This window comes from Vipera ursinii (genome assembly GCF_947247035.1).
Source record: "Vipera ursinii genome assembly, chromosome: 3".
NCBI lineage: Eukaryota > Metazoa > Chordata > Lepidosauria > Squamata > Viperidae > Vipera > Vipera ursinii.
This window is the reverse complement of record NC_139516.1, coordinates 19,340,656-19,353,833: the sequence shown is the minus strand read 5'-3', so window position 1 is coordinate 19,353,833 and position 13,178 is coordinate 19,340,656. Positions and strand designations below refer to the sequence as shown.

Genomic DNA, 13,178 nt, shown 5'->3' with positions numbered 1-13,178 from the left:
ATGAGCCAGGCGGCCGCCGAAGGGGGAGCTGCAGCCTCCCGCGGCTGCCCCTCGCCGCCCGCCTCCTCCTTCCCCACCTTCCCCGCAGTCGACGGCTGGGCGGCGGAACTGATCGCAGACGCCGCCGAGGACGGAGAACCGCGGAGGAAGGCGGCAGTGGAGGAGAGGGAGCCCGGCGGAGCTCGGCCGCTCGCTTACTGTCTGACCCCTGAGACCGGGAAGGAGGTACGGTGTGAGGGTGCCGGGGTCGCCGAGTGGAGCGAAGCGTTGTAAGGGGGGGGGTCCCCCTAGGCATCCTAGGGCTTCATGCGCCTCGGGGTGATGCTTGGGAAGGGAAGGAGATGCTTGGGGAGGGCGCCTGTGTTCACACGACCCACCCAACCCCAGATTAGCCTTCCGCGTTTTAGTTTAGCGGGTTGTCCGAACTTAGCCCGTGTGCCTAATTCTTGGTTCCGTAGATGGTTCAAATCCACGACACTGAGTTCCTTGACTAACATGGGTTAATGGGTCGTATGGAGGCAGCTGAGTGCTAGGAATTGAGGGCTAGCATCATTTAGATCCGTGCTACTCTGAGGGTTTGCCTCCTTATGAGCGTGCCTTCTGCTTTTTCTTTATTTTGTTAAGAGATCACCTAACCCCTGGAAGCAGTTATTCCACAGTGCAGTTATGGCATCCCTGTATAACAATTTAAATGATCCGTTTTTTAAAAAAGTGATTAACTGTGATTAACTGCATCTTTCACTAGCGTTTGATCCACCGTATCCTTGGGAATCATTTAGCTGGAATTGCTTGCACACTTTTTTTTTCCTTAAACTCTTTCCAGGCTTTGGAGCCAGTTTCTCTTCTATTTCTGTTACAGTTCAATATTTAAATAAAATGGAAAAAGTCACCAAGTGGAGACAAGGGCAAAGGTCTCGTCAGTATTGTGAGGCCACTGCTTGGTCTGTAAATATTTAATTGGGAAATGTAATTTTAAGATGGAATTGACCCATTCCCTGGAGGGTAGGCTATATTTATATTGCACTTAATGTTCAAATCCAGTTTAAAACATTAATATTGGTATCTAAAGAGTTAAATTATTGAGCATCATTTGTGTCTGTATGGGCTCATTTGGCTGTTAACCACAATTGACACAAGGAATAGGCCATTTTTCCATGTTACACCTTTTTTATAGAGTTCAAGTTCTGCCCAGTTTTAGATAAGGCATTAAAAACTTTTTTTCAAGCTGTTTTTTAAAGGTTGTTCAGTTTATTATGTTAAATTCATTTTTAATTGGCTGATTTTCTGAATATTTGAGCTGCGATTATTGTACTATTAGCATCCAAAAGTATTTTCAGTTGGCTGAATTTCTGGATAATGTGAATTGCAAATTTTGCATTGTTAGCATCCTGTTTTATACATTTTTAAAAAAAATTTAGAAGAGTGCCGTGTAAGAGAATAATTTATTTAAAAACTTAATACCCAAAGTAATGAGCAGGCCCATTAATAAAGTACTGTACTTGAATTATATTTCTTACCTCACACACACAAATAAAAATCTTTTCAAGCATTTCAACCTAGTTAAGAATTTTCAGGGCACAATAGTTGCATTGCAGTATATTGGAAGTGATCTTTTTTGAACAAAGCACAACTTTTTTTTATGTTGCTGTCTTAGAGTCAGTGTTGACGGCCAGGAGAAATCCATGCAGTTTTCTTGGCAACATTTTTGAATGTGACATAATAGAAATTGGAATGGAATGGAATAGTTTGAAGGGACCATGGAGGTCTTCTACTACAATCCCCTGCTCAGGCAGGAAATCTTAATACCATTTCAGACAAATGGCTGTCCAATCTCTTCTTAAAAACTTCCAGTGTTGGAGCATTCACAACTTCTGGAGGCGAAGAGTTCCACAGATTAATTGTTCTAACTATCAGGAAATTTCTTCTTAGTTCTAGGTTGCTTCTCTCCTTGGTTAGTTTCCATCCATTGCTTCTTGTCCTGCCCTCAGGTGCTTTGGAGGATAGCTTGACTCCTTTTTTGTGGCAACTTGCCATTTCCTTTCTTTCTAGGGCTGAGAGAGAATGACTGGCTCAATGTCACCTGGTTGGCTTTGTGACATTAGAACTCACTGTCTCCTGGTTTCTAGCGTGGTACCTTAACCACTACACCAAACTGGCTGGCCATATTAAGGTTACTGTTGAATAAATCAAGAAATATTTTGTAAATATTGCAAAGAGACAAATACCAGAATGAGAGCAACTTTGGCAGATCTCTCATCGGGAGGGTTGAGTAGATTGTTAAGATTTGTATGAATCAGAAGCACTGTGCTGAAATTTGATTATTGAGAGTAATTTAGTAAATGTGTTTGTGTGCGTGTGCGTGCGTGAATAGAACAAATATAAGCAAATATATGTGAATTTTCCAGTTTTAAAAATTGTAAAGTAATAGTTTTGTAATTTGCTACAATTTTGAATTCTTATAAACAAAGATTTAACACATTTCTTGAAATCTGGAAGTATGTAATTACACACACACACACACACATTATAATTCATATAATTGGAAGGAAAGAGAAGAGAACAACTAGTAGCAAAGCCGATGAACTCAGTTGCATAGCAATACTACCGGTATATAAAGGTCTTTTAAAATGCAATTCAATCTGAATTAAATAAAATATTATATATATTTGACTTTGATTATTTGCCATCAAGTCGGTGTCAGCTGTTAGTGAACACACAGTTTTCTCCATGGCAATCTGCCTAACCTGCTTTTTCAGGTCTTCCAACTGTGCGTTCACTAACAGTTGACACCGATTTGATGGCAAATAATCAAAGTCAAATGTATATAATATTTAATTGAATTTAACTCAGATTGAATCACATTTTAAAAGGCCCTTACATAGTGTTTAAAGTAATAGTGTTAATAAAAAGAAAAGTGTGTGAGGAAAAATAATAGACACACATTAATGAAATGAAAACAGTACGTTTGCCATAAGAGTTGTTGTATGTATAATATATATGAGGGTTATCCAAAACAAATGACATGAGGAAGAATAGAGAGAATTTATACTGTTAAACGTTTAATACCTGAATTCTGACATTGTTGATATTTTAAATATAGTTTTCCCCTATATTGCCAAGTGTGGTCTGGGCAAATAAATCCTTGCTCTCCAACAGTGTAATCCCAACAGGTTGAATTACTATGAAATGTAGATTCAGGTAAATGAGTGATGGCAGAATCATTTGTTTAAGGCAGGGGTAGGCAACCTTGGCTCTTTTATGACTTGTGGACTTCAACTCCCAGAATTCCTGAGCCAGCTGGCTCAGGAATTCTGGGAGTTGAAGTCCACAAGTCATAAAAGAGCCAAAGTTGCCTACCCCTGGTTTAAGGAGATTGAGAATTCTAGTCCCACTTTAGGCATGAAAGCTGGCTGGGTTACTTTGGGCCAGTCATTCTCTCTCAGCTCAACCCATCTCACAGGGTTGTTGCTGTGGGGAAAATAGGAGGAGAGAGTATTAGGTATGTTCACCAGCCTAAATTATTTATAAAATAATAAAGACGGGATAAAAATAATCTAATAAATATATTAATTTTAAGTGGTAAAATAGGTGCCTTACTTGCAGGAACCTCATCTTTAAAAAAATCCAAACCCTCAATTTGGCTCACCTGGTTGTGGCCCATCCATTTTGGGAAGTGTGATGGTTGTCATACTTCACAAAGCCCAAAGCAGTCCTTGGAGTAGAAGTTGCATGCTGCTAGTTAAATCAAAGTCTTCTCCAGTCTGACACAACCATAGTATATGTCAGGGGTCTTCAAACTTGGCCCTTTTATGACTTGTGGACTTCAACTCCCAGAATTCCTCAGCCAGCAAAGCTGGCTGAGGAATTCTGGGAGTTGAAGTCCACAAGTCATAAAAGGGCCAAGTTTGAAGACCCCTGCTTTAGGAGGATTCCATTTAGAGCAGGGGTGTTCAAACTTGGCCGTTTTATGACTTGTGGACTTCAACTCCCAGAATTCCTCAGCCAGCGTGCCTGGCTGAGGAATTCTGGGAGTTGAAGTCCACAAGTCATAAAAGGGCCAAGTTTGAACACCCCTGGTATATGTGAACAGTTTGACTTGGGGTGGGAAGACTGAACTGAGCAGAGTAACTGAATGAGGTTATTGTACACTTTGCCTCTATCTCCATTTTGTCCCTGTGACTTGATTTAAAGAGCAGACTTATTTGCTACTTAATAAATAATATTTTTTCCAGAACAAATTCAGTGAATTTCAACTGACTCCTCATGAAGAGACTTATTCAGATGTCTAAATGTGTATGTGTGCATGTTTAGATTCAAGAAATTATCTCCCTCAAGACTGTAAAGAGCAAGATAAATACCTAGATTAGAGTGTCAGTTTTCTCTTACTTAGTTTTTATAATAGCATCAATAGTGTTTTATGTGCTCTGATTAGCTCAAGGGAAGAAAATGTCAGGTTTAGTTTTGCTAAGAGTCCATGCTATTACTGTTGCGTGATGACTGTTACTCTTTACGTTTATCATGATTGTTTATGATTGTGGAATAATGTCTACTAAACTACCATGCCTCAGCTAATAAAAACAAACTAGCACAATTGTTTTTGAACATGTCTGTTAGCACTCATCATGCCCCATTCAAATCAAAATACAAGATGTCACAAGCTTGACTAGCTGGGGTTGGTTTAGATATTCTATAATTAACTACATGAACTTGTCCACATTTCTGCTGAAGTAAACCATCTTTACATAGGATTCTTTCCTAGTAATTGGGTTAAGTGAATATATTTGTGAGGCTAGCGTTAAATACAAATAGTATTGCAAATTATGTGTATGAGATTTATTGGGAATGTTTTCTGGTAATGACTTGTTGGTTGTTTAGGATTGTGTCACTTCTCACCTTCACTTCTAATCTACAATCTTGGGAATTCCTGGTGGTTTCCAGTCAAGGCTTACCAGATCCAGTACTGCTTAACCAAGTGAAAGAAAAGTGAACATATAAAGCTTTAGGCACAAAATTTATTTCCTGTTTATTTTACTGACGATGAGTGAACTCAAAATGATTATTTCAATTAGGGGGTGCAAAATAATTTTGCTGTGGGTTTTTGGAGAATTGGTGTGTTCTGCTTCTGCCAGACTTCATAATATCAGTGTTTGTTTTTCAGCAAAAATAAGCAGAAAACCTTGTGTATGAAAAGAAGGTACAGTATATTATTGAAAGTAGTAAACAAATAGTAGTAAGCAGTCAAAAAGTATTCTGAAGAAATGTGTATAGAAGAAGTCTGTGCTGGAAAATTGTTAAAGAACAAAAACAAGATAAATTATTAAAAATTGTGCAAAAATTAACAATACTTAAGTCAGAGAAGTAAGTAGAAAAATAGGGACCACTCTGGTGGGAAGGTAACAGCGTTCCGTGCGCCTTTGGCATCTAGTCATGCCGGCCACATGACCACGGAGACGTCCTCAGACAAGCGCTGGCTCTTCGGCTTTGAAACGGAGATGAGCACCGGCCCCTAGAGTCGGAAACGACTAGCACGCATGTGCGGGGGAACCTTTACCTTTACCTTTAAGTCAGAGAAAGAATATTGCTAAGAAGTATTGTGAATATAAGTAACAATGGAAATTTTGTAGATTTTTAGAGTGAAGTTCTGCTATATTAACATGAATAGCAAAGTAAATGGGATTTTTAGTGATCTCCTTAGTTAGAACATCGAACACAAAACAGAATTGTAGGGTTGGAAGGGACCTCAGAGGTCTTCTACTCCAACCCCTGCTCAAGGCAGGAGACTTTGTATTATCCCAGTCAAATGATTGTCCAGTCTGTTTTTGAAAACCTCTGGTGATGGATGTGGTTGAATAGTATCTGAGTGAGAAATAATAATCTCCTGAAGGGATATAGAACTGTTCTGTTCTTAATTCCTTCTTGAAAAAAATGTGCCTCTTTCCTCCAAGTTTGTTATCAGTATAACAAACTGTATTGATAAATATAATCAATAGAACTGTAATTTGAATAAATTTGCGCCTGCCACAATAACTATCTGAATTCATGTCACACTGGGGACAAGGAGGACAAGTGATGGCATGTCAGTTTTAAATTCCAAATGGTACATCATTTACAAGTGACAAAAATTACATAATGTGGATCATTTGCTTGATGGTGTCATTAACAATGAACAATATTTTCTGCCTCTAATTTTGGTTGCTTGCTTTCTCACAGTGGCATGGCAATAATTATTTTCATTTGAACAGAAGAAAATGATGATTGAAATCCCATGGAGTCAAAAATGAAATCTGACTTAGGAACACTTAATTCATATCAGAATGGCATTGCCAGATATTATAGCACCATATTGAGCTACCTGGAAACATAATTTAATTTCTGCTTCTTCCTGATTTTACAAAAACACTGCAGAATTTAAGGGCCTGCCCTAAAGAAGTAGTCTTTCAATCCTTTTTCTCCAACCCTGCCATTCCGAAGGTCTACTGCTGGTTGTGTTTCTTCAAAGATTAGTAGAGATAATGCTCAAATAAGTATAGGTAATATATTCTGTAAATTTAACCCACTGTCTATCTGAAATCTCAGTGGGAGTATCAATTTAAATTTGTTTTTCAGATAAACAAGATGAATTGTTGAAAATACTCCTCTGCTTCCGTCCTTGTTTGTGTTTTGTAGCAATACAAAATTGTATCAAAAGACAATTCTTTTTTTTATTGAAAACTTTTAGAACATTTTAAAAACATAAACTCCCTCCCCCCACTTGCCCTCCCTCACTCTTCCCCCCCCCCCGACTTCCCAGAGCTGAATACAGGGTATTAACTTTTACAAACTTAAGCTAAAATATGCTAATTAACTAAAAAAAAACACATTAAATTCTATCACACTTTAACTCCCCTTAAACATAACTAAATAACTAATAATGAATACCTAATAATACATCATATAGAACTAATACTTATTCATATGCTAAATGAAACTTTTTAGTCCCATATTTATTCTGAATATACTCGATCCATCTTCTCCATTCCAAAATATATCTCTGTTGCGATTGTTCTTTCAAATATGCTGAAATCTTTGCCATTTCCGCCAGGTTTGAAACTTTCAAAGTCCACTCTACTATAGTAGGCAGTTCCTCCTTCCAATATTGAGCTACTAAAAGTCTTGCTGCCGTAATTAAATTCAACATCAATTTAGTATCTATAACAGTACAGTCTGTAATAATACCCAACAGAAATAACTGTGGAGAAAACCTTTTCTTTTTCTTAAATATCTTCTGCATGTTCCACCAAATTTTAATCCAAAGACAATTCTTGACTAATAATAGATATTGAGCTATATGATAGATTTGTGTCAATACTTCATAGGCTCATAATTTAAATTCTAAAAGCAGTTTATTTAAATGTCACAGACTTTTGCAAAGCTGTTACTGACAAGAACTTAAGGTGTATTTATGCTATTTGTTATCATGTTCATTTTCTAAATTGTATGCGGTATATGCACAATATAATAGCTTGGTGATTGCAGGGCTATCAAATGGCAATGGGTTTGGGTGAACAATTGTCATATGTAAAGTGATCCTAAACATCCTGCCTGTTTGTGGAAAGGCCACCAGAGGAAATAAGGAGAATATGATGTAATGTTTATGTAAGGCCTGTTCCTTGAAATATTAGAAGAGACGATTTCAAGTGATAGTCTGTGACCTAAAAAGTTAAATATAACTCTGATAATGGGGGATTATTTAAGTCTTTTAAAGGTGGTGTTGAACTTTACAGAAATTTATATATATAATTTTATATATATTAATTCTACGCGGGGAAAAACCCGAAAAACCAAGGATCCATATATATATATATATATACTGGTATGTGTAAAATGGATATGAACTGAAATACAGAAAAAGCAAAAGTTATATTTAATTTTGGAATCATAACTTTTAATAGAGTAGAAATAGTATAATAGAGGCAGTCCTTGACTTACCTTATGGTGACTTAGTGACTGTTTGAAGTTATGATGGATCAAAAAACAAAATTTGAAATTCTGACAGCCACCCCACCACCCCGCAGCTATCCCTAAGTCACATCGTATTTTGGGGGTGCTTGGTAACCAGCCCATATGTATGGCTGTTTGCAATGTTCCACTGTCACATAACCATGATATATGATGTTTTTTGCCACAAGTTGGCATGTATTTCCAGTTTCTGACAACGTCCCCTGTAGATAATGGGTTCACTTGATTCCCTTGGCATTCGGTTAATGACAGCAGATTCCCTTAATGATTGTTGCAAAAAAATTGTCATAAAATCAGGTCAGTCAGAGAATGACCCACTTAATGACTGGTACTTCTTATGACCGCAATGCCAGGTTTGCTTCTAGTCGTAATTCAAGGATTACCTGAAGTGATAAAGTAGGGGAAGAAAATGTTTTTAGAACAAATAATGATGATGGCACAGAAATCAGGAATGTCATGATTGTTTCACACATAATTCTAACCAAGATTTTCTAAAATATGGTTTGCTGGATAAATGATAGTGATCTGACTTGCACATAAGCCATAATGGATGATACCACACATAGTGTTAAGCTTAAAGTATACAAACTGTTTTTAAAGGCACTGTTTGTTTTTTAAAAAGACAACTTTTAATGGAGTACCTAGTTATACTAGGAATATCTATTTTAATTCACTTCAGATACTTAGTATTTTCACCTTTTAATCATGCTTCAACAATAATTTTGAATAATCTTTCTCAATCTGATCCCAAACTGAAAGGCATCAGGTTGCAGAAGATCATCGTAAGATAATAGATTCTATTACATCTCAAGCAGAATTTTAAAAAATGTTGCTGTTCTGTAAACATTCCAAATTTCTGCTAGGCCGAAGGAAGGAAGTTTGATATTTGCAGCAGTTAGCTTTTTCTGTCATTTTCCTTTCTAAAACATGAAGTAATTGGAAAATTATGTGATTTTACTGTAGATTGTATTACATGTTCCTTTGAAATGGTATTATGAGAAAAAGGACAATTGTTAAAAACTTAACCATGTATTTATTTCAGATTCGCTCAAGGACCATTTTATTCAAATTCTAATAAACATTGTAAATTGGGGAACTTGTTTCAAACAGATTGTTAGATGTGGAGCTTAAATGGGCTTTCGCCAACAAAATGCTTTCTGCAAGGATAGTGGGTTGCTATGATTTTGGAAGGGATCCAAAGAAGAATATTTTTCATGCTTGTCTTCAAGAGAAAACATGGAGAATTATGTTTGGCAAGCATGGCCTTTTTTAAAAAAAATTGCATTTTGTATATTGGTGTATACTATCTAATGAGAAATAGAAAAAAATATTTTCAACTGTCAGCATTTAATTCTGTTAAGTAAGTCAAGTCATTGAACTTTAGGATGTTCAGAGGGTTCTCTCATTTTGCAGAGGCAATAACATTAAATTATCTCTTTATTTTCAGATGAAAGAATTAGAAGGATGTATAGAAGAGATGTTAATAAGGCTGGATGAATTCTGTGGTATGACTGATATGGTATGTTCAGCTTCTGAAGACCTTGGAGAATATAAATGCTTCCTCTTTATGTTATCTCCTCTGGAGGCCATCTTGAGAGTGATTTAGAAACAGCAGCTCAGCTGCAGTGAGCTGTGTGGGAAGAGGGAGCTACAGGACTTTCTCTCTTCTCTCTCTCACACTCCAGCACGCGCACACACACATACACATGCTCACATTCTTCCTGAGGCAGCCATCTTGATAACAACCTTCTCTGAAATGGTTTTTATTACTGAGAACAGTGATGATTAAGCCACAAGGTGGCACCATGGTGCACTAATACTTGCAGGCCTAGACAAGTGCTCTTTGCTTGTAAATTTTATGTACACCATTCTTACCTGCATGCCTAGACACGATAAGGAGCTCTGCTCACAGATGTCTCCTTGTGGCTGTTTGAATACTATATGAAAGATTTCCCGTATCAGCTCTATAAATTTGCACACTCAACCCAAGGTTTCCCCTCTATTTTTTTTAGTGGAGAAGAAAAGCTAATGCCATGAAGTTGATAGCTGTCCAAAGGTCATCTTGGAAAGTGACTGTGGACTTTTTACTTTAGGACCAAAAAACAAATTCCCAAGAGGCCCACTGATCTCGTGTCATGAAAATTGACTACAGTAGTTTGCAATTGGTGATTTAAAATGAAAGTATTGATACAGTCCTATTCATATCATCAGTTCAAATACAGCATAACTTCATCTGGTTGTTCTTTGCAGCCTCTTTAATCAGCACTTTGCATTGCAATGATTTGTGGGGGCCCTTTTTAACCATTGCATTCTAATTCATAATAAGAGTGATGCACATCAGCTTTAGAAAACAGTGCTTAAAAGTCCTTACAAAAACATATTTATCAAGTATGTAGTGCATTGCCAAAGGGAAATTTACTTTTCCTAAGTATATATAGGTTGTTTTCATAGGTATTCAGATTCTACCATTTCAGATTTCTCTGCTCCACTTGCAACCAAAAAAATATTTAAGGTTACTTTCCTGAGAATTATCTCTGTTGGTTTCAAGGACACATGTTTCTGCATAGATAATGGTAGAATTATCTTTGTTAGTGTCTCGCCTTGCAACTTTGTTGTCATTGTTTTCTTTGCTGTCTCTTGTATCCAAGGAACAGACAATTATTTTTATTGTGTTTTTATTGGTTTTAAAAATTTTATAATCTGCAGTTCAATATATTGTAGTATATTACAGTAATAATGGTTAAACACAAGAGCGTGAAATACAGCAAGAAAAATAAGTACTAAAAGCTTAGAACTCAAAAATAATGTGATTTCCTGATGAGTCTTTTCTGCAAGGACAATGTCTTTGAGACTTGGCTTGTATTAAGTTTTTTGATACAGTTTGTTCTAATGAGATTTTTTGACTAGTTAACAATAAAAAAATCACTTTGATAGATTCAAGTATTCAGATTTTCCAGAACACTTTTTATCTAACCTCTTACAGCAAAAGAGAATCAACTAATTCTTCCTTTGATCCTAATTAGAAAATTTAGTAGACAAAGGAAAGCCAGTGAGAGCTTTGGACAAGGGTAGCAATTAATGCTGATGTATTCAAAATCATATCTCAAACTTGAAAGAAGCAGGGGTTAATACATTCAAAACAAAAGTATAGTTCAATGACAGGAGAAGCTCATGGAGAAACTACTCCAAAATATAATGTTATAAACATAATTACAAACAATTCCAATGGTGGGAGGAAGTACAAGGTATTAGAAGAAGCCGTTACTCGAGTCTACAATATAGAAAAAATAGCAATGTAACAAACAATGGTTTAATATGTTAACTACATCACTATAGTTGTTGTTACTTTATCCTGCCTTTTTTAATTTTTGGTCAACTCAAGGAAGCAAACATATCTACTATTCTTGCCTCCTATTTTCTCCACAGACCGCCCCCCCCCAGTCCTGCTCCAGTTTTATAGTTGCATTGTCAGCTAATTAGTGATAGGCAGAAGAGGCTGGATAGCAAAACCAGAATAGATACCAAATAATTATTTTTCTCATAGCATGCTCTACACAGAATAACAGAACAGCAGATGTAAAGAAAGCCTGCTAGGAATCAGCTGTGGGTGGAGAAATGTATATAATTCTTGCAACCTTAAACTAAAATATGAAACATTCTGTGGCTTGCATAGTATGTAGACCTAGTAGCTGGTAAACGAACACACTGTCAGTGTGGCATAACTGAAGATAGCTATGGACCATATAATTCCTAGGAAGGAATCTACTGATGTGTTCATTTACACTGAATTTTCTAAAGGACAATGTTTGGCGCTATATAGTACATAAAATGATATTACTTGTATTATTACAGTATACTAAATATGTTTTTGTATTTATTGCTTTCTGATACTTTTTTTTTCTCATGCAGATTAGGAGTGATACATCCATTCTCTTGGAAGACATGATTCCACTTATTAAGGCCAAGGTTTCAGAAATGAACAATGTTTACACAAAAGTGGATAAACTAGAGGTGTGTTGCTTACATTATGTAAGGTTGGACCAGAAATCTGGGCTTTCAAGCAGGTATAGTTTGATTGAAGTATTTAAAAAGATTCTTACCATTAAGAATCATTATACCATTATCAAAAAATGGTGAAAAAAAGTGGTGGATCATTTTTTTAAAAAATTAGAATTCACTAAAAACAAATGTAAATAATGTAACATATACCATTCATACCAATTTTGGATAAATAACACTGTGCACCACACTATACAACAGACATGTCAAACTCGTGACATCACGTGACATTGCGCAATGTATCAGGACGGTTTTGCCATTGCTGGCAATGGGGTGGGCACGGCTTCCAGATGATGCGTCCGGCCCGTGGGCCGGCAGTTTGACACCCCTGCTATACAACATCCCACAGCAAAAATAAGCAGATAATATAGTAATTGTTTCTATTCTACTCTTAGTCTCTGTAATTCCCATACAGGTAGTCCTTGACTTATGACCACAACTGAGCCCAAAATTTCTGTTGTTAAGTGAGACATTTGTTAAGTGAGCTTTGCCCCATTTTACGATCTTTCTTGCCACAGTTGGTAAGCGAATCATTGCAATTAATAAGTTAGTATCCCAGTTGTTAAGTGAATCTGGCTTCCCCATTGACTTTGCTTGTCAAAAGGTTGTGAAAAGTGATCATGTGACCTTGGGACATAGCAACAGTCATAAATGTGAATCAGTTCCCAAGCGTCTTAATAAGAATATAATTCTTCACTATGATTTTATATTTTGTTTTCAGAGGGAAGAAAATAATGATAAATTTTATAAATAAATACTTTAAAAATTACTGTCCTAACTTTCTCTGTTATATTTATTTAGTATACTAAGTGAATCTGTTTAGACCTGAAACATATTAGTTGCTAACAAGGGGAAATGACACAAAGTCTATCCTTCACAAATGTGGATTTCTCTCTCCCTCCCTCCCCCCCTCTCTCTCTCTTTAAAAAAATCATATTTAAGATATAACTACCTTGAGAAAATGAGAATAGCACAAACTATAGTTTACATCATGGATTATTCCTTTTTTAAAAAGTTACTAACAGCAAATGAGAGATCAATACTGCTTTAGTCAATTTAGCATGTCAAACATAGTTTCAGTATGACTATTGATCACACACGTGTGCGCGCGCACCCACCCA

At 36.5% G+C, this 13,178-nt stretch overlaps 1 protein-coding gene across 1 annotated transcript in view; it reads left to right on the top strand.

Moving 5' to 3' along the window:
• Nucleotides 1-13,178, top strand: part of BCAS4 (breast carcinoma amplified sequence 4) — a gene marked incomplete at its 5' end in the record, with an annotated part of 43,428 nt that continues 30,250 nt past the window's right edge. Inside the window, 3 exons of the mRNA XM_083357468.1 lie at nt 1-225; nt 9,446-9,517; nt 11,908-12,009. Of these exons, the coding sequence (XP_083213594.1) occupies nt 1-225; nt 9,446-9,517; nt 11,908-12,009 (399 nt within the window). The remainder of the gene's footprint in view (nt 226-9,445; nt 9,518-11,907; nt 12,010-13,178) is intronic.